Here is a 25,982-nt window from a genome sequence, read left to right on the forward strand (position 1 = left end):
GTTGAGTGTTTTTTTCATTGTATCTCATTTAGATATTTAGTCTTCATTGTTCTTCATAATTTTGTTACCTTTACTTTTGATTTTTTGGTGTGTAGTTCTGTCCATTTGCATTGTTGTAGTTATTTTGTGTATGTTGGTTTTTCTTGGTTTTGTTTACTCTGCATCATTTCATAAAGATCATTCCCATGATCTTCTGTATTCATTACACACATAATTTCTTACCACATAGTAGTATTCCATTACATTGATGTACCATAATTTGTTTAGCCATTCCCCAATTGATAAACATCTAACTTGGTTTTTAATTTTTTGCTATCACAAAAAGTGCTGCTATAAATATTTTGATGTATATGGGGATATTCTTATCGATGGTTCCTTGGTGTATAAGCCCAGTAATGGAGTCTCTGATTCAAAGGATATGAACGTTTTAGTTATTTTATTTACATAATTCCAAACTGGTTTCCAATGTAGTTGTACCATTTCACTGCTTCACCAATAATGTGCCAGTGTGCGTATCGTTCCACAACCCTTGAGATTTTAAAATTAGAATTGATTCATTGTGGAAGCTTATCAGCCTCTGTTTTTGGTGTGAATAAGAGTAAAAAGTTAAGCAATTTAGTGCTCTTTATTTTCTTGATTTTCAGAAACAATGACTGAGACTCGGGCTAATGGAACAGTTTGCTTGCATGTAGGATTTCTATTTAATCTATTTGAAACCTTCTTTAAAAGTCTTTCTTTGGTTTACTACAGGATAACACAAAATAGCTGTTACCATCTGACATGTGCTTTAGATAGATTGTTAATTGTGCTTTCCCTTCCATGAAATACTATTAAACTGTCTTCAGCAGTGAAATTGTATACACTCCCAGGCTTGGAGGACAACTATACTACAATAAGACTATCTTAAACTTGTCTGAAGAAATGTGTACATTCAAGAATTCCAAAGAGAGTCTAGGAGAACTCCATAGAGACAGCCATAGCATCTGTCTGACAAGTTAAACTTGGTTTGTTGTGAAAGTGTTTTAAATAGTTTTTATGTATCTTTATTTGCCTTATTGTAATAGCTACAGGAGTCTACTGCCACAAACCAGGAATTGATTAAATTATAGCATAAATCATTTCTGATGTGGTTCTCCTTCTTTTTCAGTTTTTGGAAGAGGATGCATGGCCACGACTGAGCTCTAAGGACCATATCCCTGCCCTTGTTCGCAGTAATGCCTTCTCAGAGAAATATTTAGAGTTACCAACTGAGAGAGCTCGGGGTGGTGTCCAGTCTGTAGCAGTATCTTCAAAGGACCCAGAGGCATTAGAGGAAAACTACTCGAAAGGCCTGACTTTGAGGATACATGATTCTTTAAATAACAGCAACAGCCTGACAGTTGGCCTTTCCTCTTCTAATTCAGCAAACCCCAGCGTGGACCAAAAAAACTTAAAGAAATCAACTCCTGGCCAAATGAAAGCTCAAGAAGTTGAGAGGACCCCTCCAGCTAACTTTAAAAGGACACTGGAAGAATCCAACTCCGGACCAGCTATGAAGAAGCCCAGACGAAGTGGCCTAAACCGGAGCAGTGGTTCTTCATCAGAGGGTCTTTCCTCAACCCCTCAACGTAAAAACTCGGTGAAGCTTGCTATGCGCCGCAGTCTTAGGGGCCAGAAGAAACTTGGAAATCCTTTGTTGCACCAGCACCGGAAAACTGTTTGTGTTTGTTGAAGGGTATGCTGCCCATCTTAAAACAAGAGAAAGATTTTTTTTAACATTGGTACACAAGTCAAACATTTAAAAAAGAAAGTAGAAAGCCTTTTGTTTCTTGGTATTCAAATAGCTTTATATCTTGGCCTTGTACTCACTTGTATTATAATTGTGAATTTTGTAGATGTTAGGGTATGAGTTGCTGTAAAATGTGTGTAAATTTGTATCCTTCATACAAACTCAGTCCTTGAATAAAGTAATTATGACAACAGGGCTAAACGTCTTTAAAAAATGAAAATAAAAATAATTAGATTTTAGAAATCTGTTTAATCTTTTTAAAAGCTTATTAATGAACTGAATTTGTATAAATTACTTGTGATGAGAATTTCACAACTTTTTAACTAAATTATTCAGCAGACTGGAAAAGTGATGTATTTTCATAGTGACTTAAGTTCCACTCAAACAATATCTCTTAGAGAATTCCTCTTTAAAATTTATTTTTTGACTTTAGATTTCCTAAGTGAAAATTTAAACTTAGTGGAAGCAGTTGAGCCATGCAATAGCTTGATGTTAGGTTATTCATCCTAATTAAAATACTATGCAGTATCTCTTCTTATTGTTTAATTATTCTGACACATGAATCATCAAATGATCAAAAGGTGTATGTGTGTGTGGGGTAAAATTAACTTCTCTATTACCCTAAATTTTCAATGCCATGATTATCAAGTCTTAAGTAGTTTTTTCATTATATCTTAAAAAGGATATGACATTTTAAAGTCTTTTCCCAAATAACTGATGATGCTGCTAACTTTCAACATACTCATTGGCTATATGGACACTGAATGTTCATCTAATAAACCAGTGTACTGTTCTTGGTGCTGTTGCTTATTTTCTTTTAACAAACTACATAATTTTTGTATATTTGATTATAATTTGGGACACTAATTCAAAATGCACATATCTTAAATCCATCTTGTCCCCAAAATAGTAATAAAGATAATTTATGAATTTTTAATATTCCTTAATTCCAAAAAAGCTACTTAAGATATTTCTCTTTGATTAATTTTTTAATTGTGCTTCATTAATTTATTTCTGAAGTAGCATTTGTCACTTAGGAACTATTTTCCACTTGTAGGCCTGGTAGAACATCTTTTCACTGAATGGTGAAAAATGAGGATTACCATCCCTAAGTGCAATGTTAAAAGAGCTCCCATTTGTCCATCTATCATACCTATATTTTCATACAGGAAATGAATCATTTTAGTCGTTTCCTACACTTTGTGACCCCATTTGAGATTTGGTTGGCAAAGATACTGAAGTGGTTTGCCATTTCCTTCTCCAGCTCTTTTTATAGATGAGGAAAATGAGGCAAACAAGGTTACATGACTTTCCAGGGGTCACCCAGGTAGTAAGAGTCCGAGGCTGGATTTGAATTCAGGAAGAGTATTCTTGATTTCAGGCCCAACACTCTATCCACTGCTACCCTACCTGCCCCTTTTAATACAGTAGATCTTTTAATATCTTTCAAATCTGTTTTAGTAGGATTATATTTATCCTCAGGTTTACAGGGACCTAGAAATTGAGCCTGACTTTCTCATTTTTAGGGATAAGGAAATAGGCTTTCAGAGGTGGCGAATAATAAATGTCACTTTCTCAAAAAGCTTTAATAGTGGTTAGCCATGATCTATTGATTTAAAAGTTAGCTGGATGCAATTTCATATAATTTGAACCACAGCCATCTTATTTTTGGAGCTAGTCAAAGAACAATAAAGTGCTAAAATTAGATCTCCCTATGTGTTACCATGGCTACAGTCACACCCAGCCTCTTAAGGGAGAAGGGTTTATGCAATAGCAGCCAATTTTTCCTCTGAAAGATAAGGCAATTAGTATGTCTTGCAGAATATAGAGTGTATTGTTTATGTGTTATTCCCATAGTAGTGTGTTATGGTAACAAAAAAGAGTTAAGGTGTTTGCACGTATAATTTTTATCATCTTTGGAAGATTCACTGCTCCATAGTGATCATTTCATTTTTTTCTGTTAGATGATTTTAACTAATCAAAGTTAATAGCTTGGAGCCTCCGACAGAATGGTTCAGTTCCCTTCTAGAATCTGAGCTATTCTTAAGCTCGTTTATAAAATTAAGTTTGAACTGTGCTTTAGTTTGGCATTCAGTTTCTACTATCTTAAATAGAACTTTTATTTTTTAGAGGTAGCAAAGCTTTAGACCAAATTTTTTTTCATTGATAACTGAACCAGAGCAATAATAGACTTGTTGGAAAATGTAGCAGAATTAACTTGAATAATGATAAACTTAGTCCTATCAAGGTGGCACAATGGATAGAATTTGAGGCCTGGTGTCAGGAAGACTCCTCTTCCTGAGTTCAAATGTGGCCTCAGGCGCTTATTAACTGTGTGACCCTGGGCAAGTCACTTAACCCTGTTTGCCTCAGTTTCCTCATCTGTAAAATGAGCTGAAGGAAACCACAAAGTACTCTAGTATCTTTGACAGGAAAATCCCAAAAGGTGTCATGTAGAGTTGGACATGACTGAAACCATGGAACAGTGACAAACCAGTTTCTCTGGATAACTTGTTTTTACAAATTTCAAAAGAAAAAAAAATTGATACCAGTACTGTACTCCATGTTTAGCTACCAATCTGCCAGAAAGTTTAATTTATGTAAGTATAAGCTATTTCTAGCTTGCAGAAAATTGTCTTAACTAGCTCCAAGATGATTTCGGGTAATATTTATGGGAATCTTGAACAAGGAAAATATGACCTTAAAAAATGGTCTGGATTAACATTCCTGAATTAAAACTATCATTCCACTTGGACCACTCCCCACACTCTTTGGAGTTAAATGTAGGCAACACCTCCTTTTCATTGATTTTAGCCTTTCTGCAGGGAGACCGTTCTTAGATAAGTTAGTGACCAAATTGCTTCTGGGGTGGAGATCAATATGACTTAAGCAAGCCAACAGCTGTTTTGTTAAAAGATCTGGCACCTTCCTTAATCCATTTCCCTAAAAAATCTTTTTGCCCAAGACTTATCACCCATCTTCGGGATTTTTCCAAAAATTTTTAGGAAAATGTAATGTTTTTAATAATAGTTTTATTAAAAGATTTTAAATATGCTTTCACACAGGCACATGCATTGATGACTTGTATAGCTGTATAGGTCAAATTTGTCTAAGATCCAGTTATATTTATTTGGAAGTTTGAGTCAAACTAATTTTTAACAGTTGTGCTAAAATTAGCTTCATTTTTTTTTATTCAAAAAACTTTGTCCCTTTTGGGGTCCACAAAGTGTAGACAGATAGCATTATCTCCAGTTTACATATGAAGCTTTGACAGATGGCCCAGGATCCCACAAATAAGCATCAGAAGAGCCAAAATTTGAATCCAAGTCTTGTCAAGTCTGGTGCTACTTACACTACACCATTTGGGTCCAGATAGAATGATTTTCTACCTAGGAAACATTGCTGTTGAGGTTTAGGAGTGCTGGGACCCCAAAATCACGGCATGAGGTTTATTAGAACATCTGGGGTGGGTGAGATTTAAAGAATCCGCCATATTAGCAGACACTTAAGGAATCTAAGCATTTGTATCTCTAATGCAAGCAGGACAGATCTTAAGAATCTGAGCACTTTAATGGAGCCAGATGGACCTTATATACAGAAAGACCGTGGGAGGGATCTAGGAATGGCCAAGTAGTCTGATAATGAAAGGACAGTTAATAGGATTATAGCCTAGTGTGAACTCCAGAGATCTGGCCACATGGGAAAGTCCAGGGCTTTTCCTTTTTAGAGTCTAGATCCTAGACATGGTCTTTTCCTTTTAGGGGTTCAGATCTCATCCCCATCATTGCCACCAATAAATCAATCAACATTTATCAAGCTCCTACCTACTATGTGTACCAGGCACTGTGCTAAGCAATGTATTAAGATATGCTTAATTTTATTTTACTTTGGGATTGTTAAGTTTGTTGATGGTAGGGGATGTGGGGGGGGTTCCTAAATGGAAAGTAGATCAATGTATATTTTAGCAACATACATAGCTGTTCACAGCTGGAACTTTGAAAATACTTCTAAATAGTCCAGGTGGAAAGAAGATAAATTGGGAGAAAGAAATTGAAAGGTATGTTTTTTTCTCTTGGGATTTTAAAGTATTATCCTGATTAGGATTTGATTATGCCTAACAATTCAATTGTTCTTGCTCAGTTAAATAAAATTTAAATATATTATGCATTGTGCTGGAGGCTGCTAACTTGTTTTAAAACAAATTTTGATGACTATTTCAATATAATTGGTTTCCTTTACAATTTGACATACTATATTTTTATGCTTTTAAAAACATTCTGACTCAGGGTCCCAAGTTTTCACCAGACTGCCAAAGCAATCCATGACACAAAAGAGGTTAAGAATCCTTGATCTTGCCCCTACTTCTACCAGCCCCCCCCAACCCATGTTGTAGAAGAGAAACAGTAGTTCTTTTCTGTGATGACACTATGGTATTTCACAAGAGCTGCAATCACCTGATGTAGTGATTGTCCAGTGTTTTCAGAGCCAGGGGTAAGTGATGCAATAACCAGTCCAAACCCACCAAAACAAAAACATACAGCCAAAAACTGAACGGCCTTGAAATTTACTGAGTGTATAAAGAATTCTCTGAATGTATCTTCAAGGAATCCCAAAGGAGTTTTTGCCCGGTACTTTTCTAGGTTTGTTTCTGTTCCTACAGGAAAAGCAATCTGAGTCACTATTAAATATGATAATGGGGTGTGGGGGTAACTGGAAGAACAAAGAGCTATAGCCATGATATCACATGTTCCACTGAAAATGAATTTCCCAGCTGGAATAGCTCATATGCTAGAACTAATTCCTTTTTTGAACCCCCATCTCAAAACTGGGCTGGGACACTGCAAACACCTGTCATTTGATGATATTTACTGAGCACCCAGGGTCTCAGAAGAGCACAGAAAACATGTCCCATGGATAGTTTCTATTGTAAAATGAAGTCAACATAATTTTTCTTTTATGGGCTGCCAGGGTTTTAGGAGGGTTGGGTTGCTTTTAATTTCAGGCTTTGTGAAGCAGCAGGAAAAAAAGATATTTTAGAACTTACAGCCTCTACAAACATTGACAATCTGCTCCAATCTACAGCTTTTCCACACCCTGGAATATAAAGAATGCTTGAAGGGGGTTAATGACTAGGTGGATGGGGGTAGAGATACAAGATCTCTTTATCTGTGGAGGGAGTCTAATCTACAATTCCAAGTGTTAGTTAATAGGATCACAGACTAAGAACAGGAAGAGACCTTATCCTTCTCCCCTTAGAGGTAATTCCAGACTTCCTCTTTCCACTCAAATTTCCCACACCAGTGTTATACAGAAAACTGAAGTCGTCATCTGAACACTCCTAATTATCTTCCTCCAGCTGTCCCCTCCTTTATTTAAGTGTCTGATGAGGTCCTTCTCCTTACCCACACCATTTCCTCCTATCCTTTCCAGCCAATTGCCACCTGAGAACATCCCAGTCTCTCTCTCAAAACTTTAATTTCACCCTATCAACTATACTCTATGCCTGGAACGCAGATCTTCCTTACCTTCTCTCCTTAAGACTCCCTACCTTTCTTCAAGGTTCTCCTAAAGCTTCTTAACTCCTATATCTGGCTTGAGTGGTTAAGTACCCTCCCCACCAATTATCTTATATTTACTTTGTCTTTATGGGCCAGATAGGTGTTGCAGTAGATAGAGTAACCTTCCTGAAGTCGTCTTCTTGTTGTTCAGTCGTGTCTGACTGACTCTGGGGTTTTTTGGGCAAAGATATTGGAGTGTTTTGCCATTTCCTTCTCTAATTCATTTTATAGATGAGGAAACTGAGGCAAACAGGGTTAAGTGACTTGCTCAGGGTCACACAGCGAGGAAGTGTCTGAGACTAGATTTGAATTCAGGAAGATGAGTCTTCCTAACTCCAGGCCTGGCTCTCTATCTACTGTACCACCTACCTGCTCTGAAGCTGGAGAAGGAAATGGCAAACCACTCCAGTAACTTTGCCAACAAAACCCAAATGGGGACATGACTGAACAACAACAACAACAAAGTAATGACTCATCTGAGTACATGTTGCCTCTCCCTCTGCCCAAACAGAATGTGAGCTATTTTAAGGGCCAGGGACTGGCCCATCTTTGGCTTGGTACCCCTCCTCCTTTTCTCCCCTTCAGAACACTCTGGCACAGAGTAAGTGCTTACTAAATGCTTGTTGACTTGATTCATCTAATGCCTTCAAGCATGCCCAAGTCTTGCTTATCTTTAAAAAATCTTCTCTAGAGCCTAACAAACCCTCAAGCTGTCCTTCCCTATCTCTCTCAAAAAAGTAAAAATAAAAATCAGTCTACACTTAATATTCACTTCCTTTCCTTGGGATCATGTCTCAACTCATGGCACTCTGGTTTCAGACTTCATCATTCAACTGAAACTGTGATTTTGAATGACCTCTTAATTGCCAAATTTAATGACTTTGTTCAGTCTTTATCCTTCTTGACCCATTTGAAACATTTGACTATAGTCACTTCCTTCTGTATACTCCCACTTTAGGTTCCTCCTATCTAAGTTCTTCTCAATCTCCTTTACTGGCTCATCATATCAGGTCCTCTAATTATGAAAATTATCTGGATCACAACATCTCACCCCAAGAATCTGGCCTGGGCCCTCCTCTTTCTTTACATCCTCTCACAGATGACTTCTTCAACTTCCATCTCTGTGCAGATGACTCCCAGATTTTTACAGTGTCTCAAAAGTATTAGTGCAGTGGTAGGCTATTAAAGCTTAACTAAAATTTTTACAATTTAGCTTCACTAGGATTCTTGGGGATACCCTGTATATTCTTTCCCAGCTCCAGTCCTCCATCACTGTCTATCATTTATTTCACACTGGATGTCCCTTAACATTTCAAAATCAACATGTCCAAAATAGAACTAATTATTACCCCCTTAAAACCTTATCCATTTTTTAAACTCCCTTTTTCTGTCTAGGTATCATCATCCTTTCAGTCTGGAAGGTAAGTTCTACTCCTTAACTCTCCCTAAACTCATATTTCCAAAATAGTCAAAGGATGTGAGCAGGCAGTTTTCAGATGAACAAATTAAAGCCATCTATAGTCATATGAAAAAATGCTCTAAATCTCTATTGATTAGAGAAATGCAAATCAAAACAACTCTGAGGTACCACATCACACCTATAACACTGGCCAGCATGATGAAACAGAAAAAAGATAAATGTTGGAGAAGATGTGGAAAGATCGGAACATTAATGCATTGTTGGTGGAGTTGTGCAATGATCCAACCATTCTGGAGAGCAATTTGGAACTATGCCCAAAGGGCTATAAAAATGTGCATACCCTTTGACCCAGCAATAGCACTTCTAGGGCTGTATCCCAAAGAGATCATACAAATGGGAAAAGGACCCACAGATACAAAAATATTTATAGCAGCTCTTTTTGTGGTGGCAAAGAATTGGAAATTTAGAGGATGCCCATCAGTTGGAGAACAGCTGAACAAGATGTGGTATATGAATGTAATGGAATACTACTGTGGTGTAAGAAATGATAAGCAGACAGACTTCAGAAAAACATGGAAAGACTTGTATGGACTGATGCTGAGTGAAGTGAGCAGAACCAGGAGAACACTGTACACAGTAACAGCCATGTTGTGTGATGACTAACATTGACAGACTTAGCCCTTCTCAGCAATGCAAGGATCTAAGACATCTCCAAAGGTCTCATGATGGAAAATGCTATCCACATCTAAAGAAAGAGTTTGGAATGGAGTTTGAATGCAGATTGAAGCATACTATTTGCTATTTTTTTCTTGTGTTTTGTTTTGTTTTCTCTTTCTTGTGGTTCCTCCTACTGGTTATAATTCTTCCTTACAGCATCACTAATGTGAAAATATGTTTAACAGGAATGTATATGTATAACCTATATCAAATTGTGCACCATCTTGGGGAGAGAGGGGGAGAAAAATTTAGAATTCAAAAGCTTATGGAAGTGATTGTTGATAAATCAAAACAAATTAATAAAAACAAAGCAAAACAAAACAAAAACAAAACAAAAAACCCCTCATATATCCAGGCAGTTTCCGAATCTTGTCATTTGTACCCCTGACATCCCTCACATATGAATGCTCATTACTCATTCAGCTTAGTTTATGCTGTCTTCACCTCCACCAGTCTCTTTCTGTTTTAATCCATATTCAATGCTACTAAAATGATTTCCTTACGTGCAGCTCTGACCCTGTCACTCTTCTACTTCTGCTCCAGTGGCTTTCTATTTCCATGATGATAAACTATAATCTACTTGGCTTTTAAAACTCTTTATAACTTGGATCCTGCCAATGTTTCTAGCCTCATTACATGCTCCCACTCTTTCCTTATTCTACGGTCCAATCAAACTAGCTTTCTGGTCATTAGACAAAGGTAAACAATCTTGTGAAACAAAGATGCAAATGTATTAAGTTGTGAGGTTAAAGTCAGGAACCTCTTGTTTTTGTTTTAAGAAATATGATTTCAGTATAGTCAGTTATGCTGGTGGTTAGTAACTTATGAGTATCTTGTGTCATCTTAATGGGAAATCTGATTTTACTTATCTTTATTACTTATTTTGGGATTAGAACATGTGTAGAAATGCACGCAAACTACTTATGAGTCACCTTAAAGATGTTCCAATTGTTTAAAGGGATTCTGAGAGCAGTAGTCTGTGTTTATATCCATTTGAACATCCTTAATAATTGAACCAGTTTTTACTATAGACAGTATTTCATAAAATCTGTACTCTATATGCAATTTGGGATTATTATATTTATACATCTTGTTATTAAGCATCTTAAAATAATTTGTATAATGTTGAATTTAGGAATGAAAAAAATCTACTTAGCATGAGTGAGTTATATAAAGTTGTGGTTTTTCTGTGATGCATCTGTCATCAAAGTGAGATTATAATCAATACTTATTATCTAGGATATGTGATCCTTGAGAGCTGAACCCACCTGACTCTAATTATTGGAACTTGCTGTTTAAGACCTTATGGGATTGTAAATGTTATTATTATTCTGATTCTGACTCCAGGTATGATCATCAAGGAATACTACTGAGCCAATGATCCCTGAGCAGGGCCATCTCCAGTTGTCCTGATCTATATCTTGTCACTGAACCCAGATGGCTCCACAGGAGAGAGTGAGGCTGGTGACTTTGCACAACCCTCTCTCACTTAAATCCGGTTCACTTGCATGTCATGGCATCACTTCCCAGATATCGTGGTCCTCTTTGAGAATGAAGGACAAACAACAACAACAGCAGCAGCAGCATCAGCATCCCCAATTTTGTTATAAATGGGTAAGTCATTCACATCACACTCCTACCTGCTAGGTGGTTTTTTTTTTAAATTTCCTTCAAGACTCAGTTTGATCAAATATCAACTTTTACAAAGCTTGTCCTCATCTCCAGTGCAGGCTTTCCTTAAACCACCTTGTTTTTTATTTAATATTTACTTGTACACGTGTGTATTGTCTTCCCCCATTAGAAATGAAGCTATTTTAGAGTAGGGATTGTTTCATTTTTCTCTTAGTATCCCCAGAGGGACACAATCAGCCAGTTAACCATTTATTAAGCACCCATTACCTGTAAGGCACTGTGCTAAGCACTGAGGATACAAAGAAAGGAGAACAATTTCTGCTTTCAAGTTCAATCTAATGGTGGAGGCAACATGAAAACAACTATGTATAAACAGGATATATAAAGAGTAAACTGGAAACAATCAATAAAGGAAAGGCACTAGAATTAAACTTAGCACAGTACTTGGAACATAGCAGGTATTTAACAATGTCTATTGATTAAATGACTGATTGTTGAGAATATCTCCTTAAGGCTGAAATTTGGAGTTGGAGGATTGCGTCTGAATTCTGGATGCTACTTAAGACCTGTTTGACACTGGGCAAGTTGATTCCCTCTTCTGGGCCTCCCCTTTCTCTATAAAATAGAAGGGGGGGGCTGGAATACATGATCTCTAGGTGCCATCCTTCTGTACATCTGATGAATTAGGTAGGGTTCATTGAGAAAGCTAAGTTTTCATCTGGTTTTTGAAGGGGAAGTACAGAATTGGCCATAAGACATTTTAAGACCCAGAGCAACTCCTATATAGCCACATCTACACTGCAATTATTGTCTCTGCATCTGATAGTCTCCATCTTGGCTGCTGTGCTTTTGGAATGCAGCCCTCCTCACCTTCTTCTCTTAGATTTTATATCCTCAAAGCTTCCTCCCCTCAAACTCTATCTCCCACATAAAATCTTGGTGGCTAGGACCCTCCCTACCAATTGCCTAATATTTACTTTGTCTCTGTGGTTCCAAGAAACTGTATCTTGAACATCGGCCACATTCTGGTAAAACCATGTGGCAGAGGGTTTGCTAAACCAGTTGAGGATAACTAACAGGCCTGAAACTCACTGGTGAGTTAAGGGGATGTCTACCCCAAGCATGTGAAGATTTCTCCCAGAGAAAATGGGTGGATGAGAACAATTTATTCCATTGGCCATGAAGGCAGCTGAAGCAGGTGCTGTGGAGTGTTTAGAGCTTAGTTAGATATCAAATATGTCAAGGTCATCAACTACATCCTGGGCCATCACTAGTCATCTAGACTTTTGTCTTGCCACTGGACTTCCATGATTCTAGAAGAAAGAGTGAGGCTGACCACTTTGTCCAACTCTGCTTCACTTAAATCCAATTCACCCAACACCCTCTAGTATCGTTAGTCCTTTTTGAAAAATGAACGACCAGTAACTTTGTCTCTACTTAAATGTGATTCCTCCCAGTGCCCCAAAAGAAGAATAGGAGTTCTCTAAGGACAAGGGACCAGCCCAGTTTTGTTTTTGTACCCCCACAGTCTAACACAAAGCCTGGCACATAGAGGCATGGTCTGGAGTCACAAAGCCCTGAATTCAAATCCAGCCTCATACACCTATTAACTGGGTAACCCTGGGCAAGTCACTGGACTTTGGGTAGCCTCAGTTTCCTTACCTGTAAAATGAGGATAATAATAGCACCAACTTCCCAGGTAAGAATAAATGTTTGTAAAACACTTTGCAAACCTTAAAGTGCTATATAAATGCTAGCTAATAGCAGGTGCTCAATAAACGTTTACCGAATGAATGAATGACTGGTTCTCCTGCTTCCCAGGTGTTTCACAGTCACGGCCTCACGCTGCACAAGGGTTACTTTGTAGCAATACTTGCAAAAGAACAGAAAGAACCTCCTTATTAAAGAAGGGTGTGGAGTGGAAGCGCAGGTGGGACCCCCCCCAAAACTGGGGTGATGGAACCTGAGGCTCTGAAGGGGCCCCGCTGCCTAGCCCAAGCCCTGGTCCCGCTCCCACCTCCTGGGGCTCTGGAGGCTCCGCTCCTCCTCGGGAGGTCCTCAACGCGCGCGGATGAAGGCTCGTTCCCGCCAGCACCTCTGTAATCTCCCCTGGTAGAGGCAGGCACTCAGGAGCCGGAAGGTAAACAAGGCAAAAGGAGGCGGGGCATAAAGGCGGCTTTGGCGCTGATGAATGGCCATGATTGGCAGCTGCCATGTCCACGTGCTCTGAGTTTCGAATCAGCTGTCGCGATAATTCGATGTAAACACACACACACACACGCGCGCGCACACACGCGCACACACGCGCACACACACACCCATCCTCCTGACAGACTCAGGTAGGGAGAAGGGACGCCAAAGGGACCTTACCGCAGGTGGGTTTCTTTCCAAGGCCACTGAGCCAGGGTCTTCAGGGAAAACGAGCTTATTCGCCGTTGTCCTTGTCCTGGTTGTTTTCACTACCGAATCTGAGCCGAACTTACCCCCTGTGGTGTTTTCCTCCGAGCCGCTTCCCATTGGCTAAGACTTTGCTCGCTGTCGATTGGCTCCGCCGGCCCCCGGGGGCGGTGCCCGCTTTTGGCCGAAACGCCCCTGGGATTGGCCAGTCGGCGAGTTCCGCCGTAGCGTAGGTAGGAGGTGCAGTCTGTCACTCATCGAAGGGAGACTCTAAACAGTGAGCAAGGCAGCTGGAGAGCCTGGTAACCGGCGGGGCAGCCGGTGAGGGGGCATCGGGATCTGAAGGGCTGCGGAGACTGAAGGGCCGGGGCGGGACGCGGAGCGGGCAGGGTGGCCGGGCGCGCGCCGGGCTGTGGGTGTCAGGTTAGTGGTGGGAGGTTGTGCCCGGCGGCGGGGAGGGGTAGCAGTGGCCGCAGGCGCTATGGTCTAGGCTGGGAGAGGGCCCCCGGAACTAGCGAGTCGGAGGCCGAGGACCCGCCCCACCCCAAGCAGCATTGGGGTACCACCGGGCTGGGGTCGGGGAGGGAGGACTCCGGGGGCCCGAGGGAACTACAGCTCTTTTCCTAGGAAAGTGGGCCCCCCCCCCTTGCTTGTACTCGCTGACAGGAGTGGGGTGGGGTGAGAAGGGGGTCGCTTTTGTTGCAGAAGGAAGGGGTACTCCCCCTCTGCGAATGACCCCACTTTATTGTTCTCTCCAGGCTCAGCTGACAGATTCCCTCCCCCATTGCTCCGAATGCACGGTCTTGGAGGCTCCCTCTTTCAGCTCCAGATTTAGGGTCCTTGTAAAGAGACCTCTTGCTAGGTGTTGTGTTTTTCTCCATGTGGGCAATCAATCAGTGGCAGCTTTCTTCACCGCTGGTGTTCCCCCCCCCCCCCATCTCCTCCCCTTAGCCAGGTGCTGCATCCCTGCTCTCCTGATTCTTTTGAGGCATTCATAAATTCTCATTTGGTTCCTTAGTTAAGAAGTGGCCTGGAGGGATCAGAGGTTAGAGCTGTCACCTGGGGTTAGAGTTGTCACCTGGAAGCATGGGAAGAGAGGTTCTTCTCTATGTGTTCCGGCCTTTGCCTACCTCAGATGAGACCACTGGGAGAAAAGAAGTTTGCCTGAATGAAGTCGTATTTACTTGTGTTAGGATTCATTCTTTGCTTTGTACTGGAGTTGATCAGAGGAGTTCCTTGATTAACTTAGTGGAGACAAGCCTTTATTTGAATCTGTATCTTTCTTTGAAGAGGGAACCCACTGAAAGACTCCAGCCTAATGGTATTATTGTGAATGTTTGTACTTCTGAGGAGAGACTAATTTGGATTTGTAAGAGAGCTAACTCCTTCCCTTCTTGTCAGGCCTCCAGCCTTATGATTTTACTTTAAAAGCTTGGGTTCCCCTCCAAAGGGATGAACTTGGTTTTGTTATAGAAGCAGTCCCCTTTTCCATGAACCTCTACCATCCCAATAACTCATATCAGTGGAGGGCAAAGTTGAGGTTTTTCTCCCCTTCCTTCTGCCATATCCTGCTTCAGTCTCTTGCAGTTTCTACAACCCCAGGGGCACGTGATAGATCCTCTGTCCTAGGAATTCTTCCCACTCCACCAGAATTGTAGGGTTCAGGGACTTCTACCCTGTGGTCCACAGGTGGGAGTCTGTGGCCTCCAGGCCACATGTGGCTTTTAGGTCCTTGGGAGTGGCCTTTTGACCAGTGCACGTTTTACAGAACAAATCCTTTTATTAAGGGGATTTGTTCTGTGAATTTTGGATTCAATCAAAGGGCTGCACTTGGAGGACCTAGAGGCTACAGGTTCCCCACCTTTGCTCTGGTCACATGGTTCATTTCTCTAAGGCTTGAGTTTAAGGCTTAAGGCTGGGTGGGGCCAGAAACTCTTAATGTCTAAGAATTTTGGTGGGAGGCCCCCACAAAGGTATGTGTGATGGTTGCAATACAGGTCTAGAAGGGAGGATGGCTTAGTTCCAAAATAGCACCAACCACATCATCTCCAATTGCTGAGTATGCTTTACTAGATTCTGAGAATATTCCCTACTAGTATGTCCCCCAGTTCTGAGTATGTCTATATTCTCCACATTATGATAAAATCCTAAACAAGCACGCAACATTTTTTTTTTTGAAGGCAATCAGGATTAAGTGACTTGTTCAGAGTTACACAGTAAGTGTCTGAGGTCACATTTGAACTCAGGTCTTCCTGATTCCAGGGTGGGAGCTCTCTTCACTGCACCACCTAGTGGTCCCAGATACTATTTAATACAGGAATTCTTAACTTTTTTTTGTCATAGACCCTTTTGTCAGTCTTTTGAAACTTATGAACCCCTTTTCAAAATAATGTTTTTAAATGCATAAAATAAAATACTTAGAATTACAAAGGAAACAAGTTACATTAAAATACAGTTATTAAACTATCATTATTAATAATATCTAACATTTGTAAGTACTCTAAGGTTTCTAAAGTGCTGTATATGTTTGATCCTCACAGTAACCCTAGTTTTTGGCAGGTGCTGTTATTCCTATTTTATGGATGAAGGAACTGAGGCTGAGAGGTTAAGTGACATATCCAGTGTCACACAACTAACAAGAACTAGTTCTAGGACCATAGATGAACTTTTCCTGTTTCTGTTTCATAAAATTGATCCAGATCAACTCTTTACATGTAGAGTAACAGTGTGGTTGTTGGGAAGTAACAGTTGCTATTCCTTGGCAGAGCAATACATACTAAATCATTTAGTGGGAAAACTGTTTTTAGTTTACTTGTTATGGACAAAAACAACACCAAGTTCAATTCATAATACAGGACTGCAATATAAAAAACAAAACAAAATGCTTAGGATAAGTGCTCCATACAACTGCTAATAAATTCCTCTTGGTTTGAAAATAGTGTAGAAAATTTTTGAACTCAGGTTCATAGAGATGATTTGGATACATTGATGCATGTTTCATTATAAACCTCTCTGTATTGCGTTTTTTCTCTTTCTTCCTGAGAATGAATAAATCTATTGAGAATTTGACGTTGGTTTATTGTTTTTGAAATGAAACACAGGAAAGAGAGTGTTGGTGGAAAGAGTGCTGAATGACTTAGCATACTTGGGCTTGACTCTAACTGTTGGCACTGGCTAAGTGATCCTTGACAAGTCATTTTGTTTTTCTTTTCCTCATTTTATTTCATATGTAAACTGGTGATAATAATACTTAGCTACCTATATTATAAGGTTTGGTTTTTTTTTAGGTAATTGGGGTTAAGTGACTTACCCAGGGTCACACAGCTAGTAAGTGTCAAGTGTTTTGGTCTGAGGTTGGATTTGAACTCAGGTCCTCCTGACTTCAGGGCTGGTGCTCTATCCATTGCGCCACCGAGCTGCCCCTTATTATAAGATTTTTGTGATGAAAGCACTTTATAAACCCCAAAGCTTTATCTAAATGTGAGTTATTATAATTATTATCAAATAAAAATTTAGATACTTTTTTTCCTAGTCTCCCTCTGGACAATAATTACTAAAGAAATATCACAAATAGGCAGGCAGTCCTGAAAAGTACCAAGAATTGAGTGAGTAAGCATAAATTTTCTCACAAAATGATTCTGTTTTTTTCCTCTATTCTGGAAATAGGTATTGTGAAAGCAGATATGGCTACAGAATCTCCACGAAGGCCCAGCCGATGTACTGGGGGAGTTGTGGTTCGTCCTCAAGCTGTAACGTAAGAAAATTTCAGAATAAGCCCATTGGCTAATGAAAACTTATACTGATTTGTATCTCTAGCCATGACCTGTATGAAAGTGGTTTCTCTTTTTCAGAGGCAGTGCTTAGTTTTGGAAGATCCTTTTTATTTTAGCCTTGTCAGATAAGTAAATCCCTTGAAAGAGAGGTATGGAGGGCCATTTATTCTACCTCAGCCGTAGATTGGGTCCACTACAAATTTATGTTCTCGTCTCTCGTCTGGAGCACTGCAATAAGGCAATCGTTTTATTCTTCCCTAATCAATTCTCTATCCCACTTGGAACTTTCTCTTCTTCAGGCCTCTCACATCACTTCCTTTCCCACCATTTTAATTGGGGACCTCACCTCATACTTTACTGAGAAAATTGAGGCCATTTACTGAGAGCTCCTCTCTACCTTCTTGACTATATCCCTGATATAGCTTCCTTCAAGGCTCTGATGAAGTTCCAAGGCTAATCCTTCTGCATATATCCTTGAACTCACTATAATCCACACTATTTCTAATCATCAATATCTCACTATCTTTTGACTCCTTCCCTACTGCCTATTAATATGACTATGTCTCACCTGTCCTTGAAAACCCTAACTTTCTCTTACTTTGCTTGCTGGTTAGATATCATCCTATATCTCTTTACCCCTTCTCCTCAAGCTCTTTGAGAAAGCTATCTTTATTAGGTGACTTTCCTTTCCTCTCATTAACTTCAAAGCATTCTGCAATATACAGAATTAAGTCAAAATGCTTTCTTCAAAGTTACAAAGTTTCGGTGATCTCTTATTTGCCAAATTTAATGGCTTTCTTTTTTAGTCTTTATTCATCATTATCTCTTTGCAGTATTTCACACTATTGACTATGTTCTCCTTTTGAAGATTCTCTCTCTGGGTTTTCATGACACTGTTCTCTTTTATTTCTCTTCCTTTTGGGTTGACTAATACTTCTCATTCTTTTTAGCTGTGTCATGTCCAGTAACTGTCACATCCCTTAGGTCTTTGTCCAGGGTTCCTATTTTTCCTCTATACTTGGTGATCTCTAGATCTCACATGGGTTCAATTATCATCTTTTGGCAAATGATTCCTAGATTTACATATTCATCCCTACTCTTTTCTAAGCTCTAGTCCTGTACTACCAACTGCCTATTGGACATTTTTTGGGGGGAGGGGTTAGGCAATGGGGTTAAGTGACTTGCCCAGGGTCACGTGGCTAGTAAGTGTCAAGTGTCTGAGGTTGCATTTGAACTCAGGTCCTTCTGACTCCAGGGACAATACTGTATCCACTGTGCCACCTAGCTGTCCCTCTATTGGACATTTTTAACTAGATATCCTATAGGCATCTCAGACTCAACATGTCTGAAAGAAAATTATCTTTCATCCAAACTTTTCCCTCATTTCAACTTTCCTATATTCTTTTTAAAAAAGAAATTTATTATTAATTTTTAATATTAATTTAAAAACAATTGAGTTTGAAATTCTCTCCCTCCCACCCATTGAGAAAGCAAGAAATATGATATGAATTATACATGTGAAATAATGTAAAACATATTTCTATATTTGCCATGTTGCAAAAAAAAAGTTGAGAAAAATAAAGAAAATGAAAAAAATACGCTTCATTTTGCACTCAGACTCCATCAATTCTTTCTCTGGAGGTAGAGAGCATTTTTTTCCTCGCAAGTCCTTCAGAATTGTCTTGGATTGTTGTATAGATCAGAGTAGCTAAGTCTTTCACAATTGATCATCCTTACAACATTGCTGTTACTGTGTACAATGTTTTCCTGTTTCTGCTCATTTCACTTTGCATCAGTTCATTTAAGTCTTTCAAGATTTTTCTGAAACTGTCCTGCTCATCATGTCTTATATCTGGGTATTCCCCTTGACTCTTGCCTCTCCCTCACCACCCCTATATCATTAATTGTCAAGTCTTTCTGATTCCACTTCCACAATAGATCATGATCATATACCACTTCCCTGTTACTCTTAAGAGCAGCACCATCCTTTCAGTTATCCAGGCTCAAAACTTTGGTGTCATCCTTCATTCCTTACTCTTTCGTTTTCTTATCTTACATATTTAGTCATTTGCCAGGTCTTGTCATTGCTAACTTTGAAATATTTCTTGAATATATCCCCTTCTTTCCACTCAAACAAATACCATCCTAGTACAGACCTTTATCCTCTTTTACCTGGACTGTTGCAATAGCTTTTTTATTGGTCTTTCTGCCTTAAGGCTCTCCTCATTCCAATCCATCTTCCACACAACTACAAAGTGAATTTTCTAAAGTATAGGGCTGACCACATGATTTTCCTACTCAATAAATTCCAGTGGTTCCCAATTACCTTATGGATCCAACATAAAATCCTTTGTTTAGCATTTGAAAACTTCATATACTGGACCCTTACTACTTTTCAGGCTTCCTGTATGTTACTCCTCTCCATAATCTCTTACTCTGCTATACTTGCTATTTCTCACTCATAGTCTCCTAACTCCTTGAGAAAGCCATCTTGGGGCTATGATCAAGATCTCTGAATGTCCTCTAACTATAAACTTCCTGTCCTTTTCCTGTCTTCTTACTTGCCTCCATGCCCTCTATATCCTCCCTTCTTTTTATATTCCCTGTCTCTGTTAAGAGTACTACATATCATCTTTTACAATTTGGGTATTTCCCTTGACTCTTGCCCCTCCCTCACTACCCCTGTATCATTAATTGTCAAGTCTTTCTGATTCTACTTCCACAATAGATCTCGTGCTCACAATATATCTATGCCCTTTTATCCAATCACACAGCCATCACTTTAGTTTAGATCTTCCTTGATTCTTCTCTAGATTATTGTAACTCTCTCCTAATTGGTCTCTGTCCCCCCAGTCTCTCCCCTGTCCAATCTATCTTCCAAATAGTTTCCAAATTGATAATCTTACAACTCTTTTATCACAGGTCTAACTATATCACTCTTCTGCTCAAGAAACTTTGGTGACTCCCAGTTGCTTCTAGCAAAATATACCATCTCCCCATTTTGTTATTTACAGCTTTTATAGTCTAGTTCTAACTTACTAGATGAGTCTTTCTGTTCTTGCTATTTCAATGTATGCTTTCCAGTCTATGCGTGCCTTCTTCCTTCATGCTTATGACAGATATTAATGAAATACCCTTTTGCTCCTTAATGTCAGTAAATTATTTGGATAATTTTAGTTCTTGTAATTTCTCTTTGTTGCACAAAGAAAAGCAAGGAAGTTTAAGGAAATTAGTTAATAATTCTGGAAAAAATGTAACATAGTGCTTTAAGTACAATTAATAATAGCTTTGGTCATTTTCTTTGATTATTTTTGCCTATAGCCAGCACTTGTAGGTTTTTGGGTGATTTTTTAAGATTGAGGATTATCTTTTTATAACAAATTTGTGTTGTTTGTGCTTTCTCTGCTGATACTCACATCCTTCCCTTTTTAAGTATCATTGCCAAGTTACATGTGTTACTTTGTGTCTCTTTTTAGACAAATCTTTCACACCTTTTAACCTTGCCGCACAGCCATGGGGCCTTAATGACTGTATTTCTACAACTTTACACTCTGCCCTGCAACAAAATATTGTTTCAAGTTTGGAGGGTAGAGTACTTAGTGTGGAGTCATCAGCATCATTTGTCTTAGGTCTAACTAGGGCATTATTTTGCTGGCTCAGAGGTAAACTTATTGCTTAAGTAAATCATTAGGGCTTCCATCAATACTGAGTTCTTTTCCATCATCTTTTTAAACAGAATCTGCAGGTATGGAAAAAATGACCTTATCAAGAGGAGAAGGCTAGAAATATGCCAGGAAAGAATTCTGAATATGTGTTCATATTGTTTTTTTTCTTTGTTGTTAAATTTTATTCCTAATAAAATTTTTTTAAAAGTTCCAGGCTCAGTTACATTCAAGCTTTTTAGGTTATATGAGACTAGAAAAATGAGTCTGTCCCAACTGGATAAGTTGAAGATAACTATGTGTTAGAAGTTGGACTCTTTTTATGTTGACTCACTCAGAACTTATAAACTGATCTTTTCCCATTATTTACACTCTTCTTTATTATCTTAAGCTTCCATGGTGATTTTTCTCCATTTTATTTCTTTTATCCCCCCCAGGGAGCAGTCTTATATGGAGAGTGTTGTGACTTTCCTTCAGGATGTTGTGCCACAGGTAAGCGACTCTCTGCGGCTCTGGAAATGTTTTTATTTTGCCTCATGTTGATGGGAAACGTTTTGCATCAGTTACCTTAGCCCATGTTGCAATAGGCTTTTGCTCTTTTCCTCTCCAGAGTTTCAGATGAAAGACTGTAGTTGTGACTATGCAGAGTTTGATCTATCTTGAGAGGAGGGTTTTGTTCTTAGTCTTTTGTTGGTGTGGAAGAGCCCAGTGGAGTAATATAAAGGCTCAGTGCCTCATGGGACAACTCTGCTTTAGGGGTTAGTTGGGCTGGGGGAACATGAGTCCCTGGCATTGGATCTTTTTCCCCAGTTCCACTCCCATAGTTTTTTCCTTCCATACCTCTATGTTCTGTGTTTGTAGAATGTGATGTGAATTTGTTGAACTGGAAATCAGACTTAAACACAAAGCTGCATCTATTTTTTTTTTTTTTTTTGCTTTTTGGTGAGGCAGTTGGGGTTAAGTGACTTGCCCAGGGTCACATGGCTAGTAAGTGTCAAGTGTCTGAAGCCAGATTTGAACTCAGGTCCTTCTGGCTCCAAGGCCAGAGCTCTGTCCATTGTGCCACCTAGCTGATCTTTGCATCTATTTTCTTGATGAATAGTGTTTTAAAGTTATACAAAAACCTAATTACCTCAACTTTTTTTTTCTTCTAGCTAGGTAGGCTTTTATATATCATTGTTTTTTCCCAGTAGAAGTAATAGAGGTTGGAATGCTTTTGAATAGTCTTTGCAAAATATCAGGTCTTATCAGTAGTAAAATGATTAGGATTTCCTGGATACATAAATTCTGATTCCACTTTGTTTTTACATTTCCTGTTATCAGTTTTACCTGACAGTCCCCTGGAGAGCCAGTACTCCTGGGACTTTCCTTCTTAGGCAGAACAGAGAGAATAAAAGCGGTCATGCTGTTGGTACTAGCTAACATTTATATAGTTCTTACTATGTACCAGACACTATGCTGAGCACTTTATAATTATTATCTTCTTTGATCCTCACCATAACCCTGAGAGGTAGGAATTATTATTAACCTCACTTTCACAGATGGAAATACTGAGGCAAACGCTGGCTAAGTGACTTGCCCAGGGTCACACAGCTAGTTAGTGTCTGAGAACAGATTTGAATTCCAGGCCTGGCTGGAATTCACCTGATCCTAGAATATATATACAAATTCCAGGCCTGGCTGGAATTCACCTGATCCTAGAATATATATACCAATATATATTCTAGAATTATCTCTGTAATGGAACTACTGAATTTAGGGAGGGGGCTTCATGACAGTGACTTTTTTCCTCCTGTTCCCATACCATCATGAAATCTGTTTGTTGAAAAAGGCCATTGGTGCCACACCAACTTTGAGGGACTTTTAAATAGTGTTAAAACTATTTATGATTGCTTTAAATAAACCACAATCATCATATAAGGGAAAGTACCAGTGGAAGATAATAAGAGTAAGAATGAAGTGGAAACAGAACTTATGTATCAGGAAATGTATCTCATTCCTTTTTTGTTGTCAGCAACCTCAATTAAGTATATACTGTTTGTAGGTAACAAAATACTATGCAAAAAGTAGTTCTGTATTAGAACAGAAAAAGCTAACAGTCTAATTAAGGAGATTAAATACATAAAATAACTGGAGAATATTAGCAGACTGTAAGTGAATAATTGCAAAATATCATAGAAGAAATTGCATACTAGCTTTGTGACTAAGGGCAAATTACTTAACCTCCCTCCAAGACAAGTTACATATGAGTTGTTGATTTGAATTAGTGGAGGGCGTTTCTGAAATGAGAAGACCCTGCACTGATGAATTCATTGTTTGGACATAAAAAAAAGTATGTAATTAAATAATGCCGTAATCAATCTCCAGTAAGTGCCCTGTAATTATAGATTGCCAAAACTGTATCAGTGGAAATTTCTCTACACTGATGAAATGACAAGTAGAATAAAAGTTATTCTTTACTTTGTCTTAATGTCTCCCTCCTCTCCCTTATTAGACTCTATGTAAATTGAGGGCAGGAACTGAAAGAGACTGGAGACAGGAAGAAGTATTAGGAGGTTATGTAAATAGTCCAGGCAAGATGTGATATGGGCTTTAACTACAGTGTTTATAGTAGGAATGGAAAGTGGGGGTCATATGACAGGAGAGAGATTATAGAGGTAGAATGAGTGGGAATTTATTGTCTGCGGTAGGGGTGAGGGAGACAGAAGAGATAAAATTGACTACAAGGTTTTGAGCCTGAGTGATGGTGATAATAACGGGAAAGGGGATGCTGAGAGAGGCAAGGTAGATTCTGATGGAAAGATAAGTTTGATTTTTGAAGAGAAATGGGAAGCATTGGGGCAAAGGTATATAACAAGAGAAAATTAGTTTGACACTAGAAGCAGAAAATACCAAATTATGTATTTGGGATAGCAAGGAGATTCATTTGGTTAGAGCAGAGCAATTGCATTGGTAATCTAACTAATAAGAGAGGTGGAAAAGAGGACAAACTTGAATTAGTTGGTAGAATTTAGAGTTGTTGTGCTAGGTATCCTCAACAAGAGTCTTCAGAAGTGATAGGCTTTGCAATATGTCCAGGAATAAAAGAAGTGGATGAAAAATATATATTATCTAGATTTTGGTATGTAGTTTGATGGCCAGCTCTTTAAATGTTAATGCTGTCAATTCATCTATCTCGGATAGGCCCTGGAAGTGAATGTAAAATAGAAGAGAGGACACTGGATTGTATTTTTGGGAACTTTCGGCAATTGTGCAATGCTTTTGTTATTCCTATCTGTTTTTTTCCACAAAGAAAGCCTGTCTTTTAAATACAAGTCTTTTCAAGGTCATGTGAATGTCGCCACAAATCATGAGCTAGCATGATCTGAGAAGAACCAGTATTTGAGGTAATCAAAATGGCAATGGGAAAGTCCATGGTGGGTGTACTTAGGTTGTAACAAATGATGTACTCTTACTTGAGTTGGAAATGTAAAGGTGAAAGAAACTAAATTCATTTTAGTTCAATAAACATTAAGTTCCTACTATGTGCTAGTTACTGTGTTGTGTGCTGTGGTTACAAAGTTAAACAAAAGAAACACTTTCTGCCCTCAAAGAGTGTATGTTCTATTGGGAGAAAACCACAGGGACACAGATAAGTAGACACAGTTTGTACAGAGTGAATGCAAAATAATTTATTGGAGTTTCAGGGGGAGAACACTAACAATTGGGGGCATTGAAAAATGTCTCAGATAGGAGGTAGCATTTGAACTGATGAGCTGAGCTTTTAAGGTAACTATGGATTCCTCGAAGCAGAAGAAAGGAGGTATTGTATTATAGCATTTTATTACTTTTTAAAAGCATTTTCAAAAATTTATTTGTTTTTAACATTTTAAAAAAAAATTTGAAATCCAAATTCTCTCCCTCCCTCCCTCCCTCTCTTACTCATTGAGAAGGTAAGCAATATTATATCAGTTATACATATGAAATCATGCAAAACATATTTCTGCATTAGCAATGTTACAAAAAAGAAGAAACAAGGCAAGATTTAAAAATAAAGTGAAAAAATTATACTTGAGTTTGCACTCAATTCATCAGTTTTCTCTTTGGTGGTGGAGAGCATTTTTCATCATGGGTCCTTTGGAATTGTCTTGGGTTATTGTCTTGATCACAGTAGTTAAGTCTTTCATCCTTAGAATATTGCTGTGACTGTGTACAATGTTCTGATGGTTCTGCTCACTTCACTTTGCATCAGTCCATATAAGTCTTCCCAGGTTTTTCTGAAACCATCCTGCTCATCATTTCTTATAGCACAATAGTATTCCATCACAACCATATGCCACAACTTTTATTTTTATTATTTTTTTTTGCTTTTTGGAGAGGTAGTTAGGATTAAGTGACTTGCCCAGGGTCACACAGCTAGTAAGTGTCAAATGTCTGGCACCAGATTTGAACTCAGGTCCTCCTGACTCCAAGGCCAGAGCTCTGTCCATTGTGCCACCTAGCTGCCCCAGTAAAGTCACTTTTTTGGGGGGTGAGTTGATTGGGGTTCAGTGATTTGCCCAGAGTCACACAGCTAGTGAGTGTTATGTGTCTGAGACTGGATTTGAACTCAGGTCCTCCTGACTCCAGGGCCATTGTTCTCTCCATTGTGCCACCTCACTGCCCCATACCACAACTTTTTTAGCCATTTTCTTTGATGAGAATTCTCTGAGTTTCCAGTTCTTTGCCATCACAGAAAGAGCTGTTAAAAATATTTTTGCACCTATTCCTATTAAAAACACCAGAGAACATAGGAGTAAATGAAGTCTTCCTTAAAATAATAAATAACATCTACTTAAAACCTTCAGCAAGCATCATATGTAATGGGGACAAACTAGAAGCATTTCCAACAAGATCCTGGGTGAAACAAGGATGTACATTATCACCACTGTTGTTCAATATCATACTGGAAATGTCAGCTTTAGCAATAAGAGAAGAAAAAGAAATTGAAGGTATTAGAATAGGCAAAGAAGAAACAAAGCTATAATTCTTTGCAGATGATATGATGATATACTCAGAGAATCCTAGAGAATCAAG

The 25,982-nt window shown here is 38.8% G+C and overlaps 2 protein-coding genes across 11 annotated transcripts in view; both read left to right on the forward strand.

Moving 5' to 3' along the window:
• The window catches only part of PPM1D (protein phosphatase, Mg2+/Mn2+ dependent 1D), a 44,267-nt gene extending 41,706 nt beyond the window's left edge, over positions 1–2,561 (forward strand). For both annotated transcript variants that reach the window (XM_027870403.1, XM_027870402.1), the window contains exon 6: positions 1,148–2,561. In XM_027870403.1, coding sequence (XP_027726204.1) covers positions 1,148–1,711 — 564 coding nt within the window. In that variant the 3' untranslated portion in view covers positions 1,712–2,561. The remainder of the gene's footprint in view (positions 1–1,147) is intronic.
• Positions 2,562–13,364: 10,803 nt separating this feature from the next.
• BCAS3 (BCAS3, microtubule associated cell migration factor) overlaps positions 13,365–25,982 on the forward strand; it is a 781,854-nt gene continuing 769,236 nt past the window's right edge. For 6 of the 9 annotated variants that reach the window (XM_027870393.1, XM_027870398.1, XM_027870397.1 and 3 more), the window contains exons 1-3: positions 13,735–13,813; positions 17,159–17,246; positions 21,365–21,419. In XM_027870393.1, coding sequence (XP_027726194.1) covers positions 17,176–17,246; positions 21,365–21,419 — 126 coding nt within the window. In that variant the 5' untranslated portion in view covers positions 13,735–13,813; positions 17,159–17,175. Of the gene's footprint in view, positions 13,471–13,718; positions 13,814–13,882; positions 13,916–17,158; positions 17,247–21,364; positions 21,420–25,982 lie in introns of those variants that run through there. The other 3 variants (XM_027870394.1, XM_027870395.1, XM_027870396.1) reach the window with 3 other exon arrangements.

The sequence above is a fragment of the Vombatus ursinus genome, unplaced genomic scaffold, assembly GCF_900497805.2.
Source record: "Vombatus ursinus unplaced genomic scaffold, bare-nosed wombat genome assembly UNPS02014797.1, whole genome shotgun sequence".
In the NCBI taxonomy this organism is placed as follows: Eukaryota; Metazoa; Chordata; class Mammalia; order Diprotodontia; family Vombatidae; genus Vombatus; species Vombatus ursinus.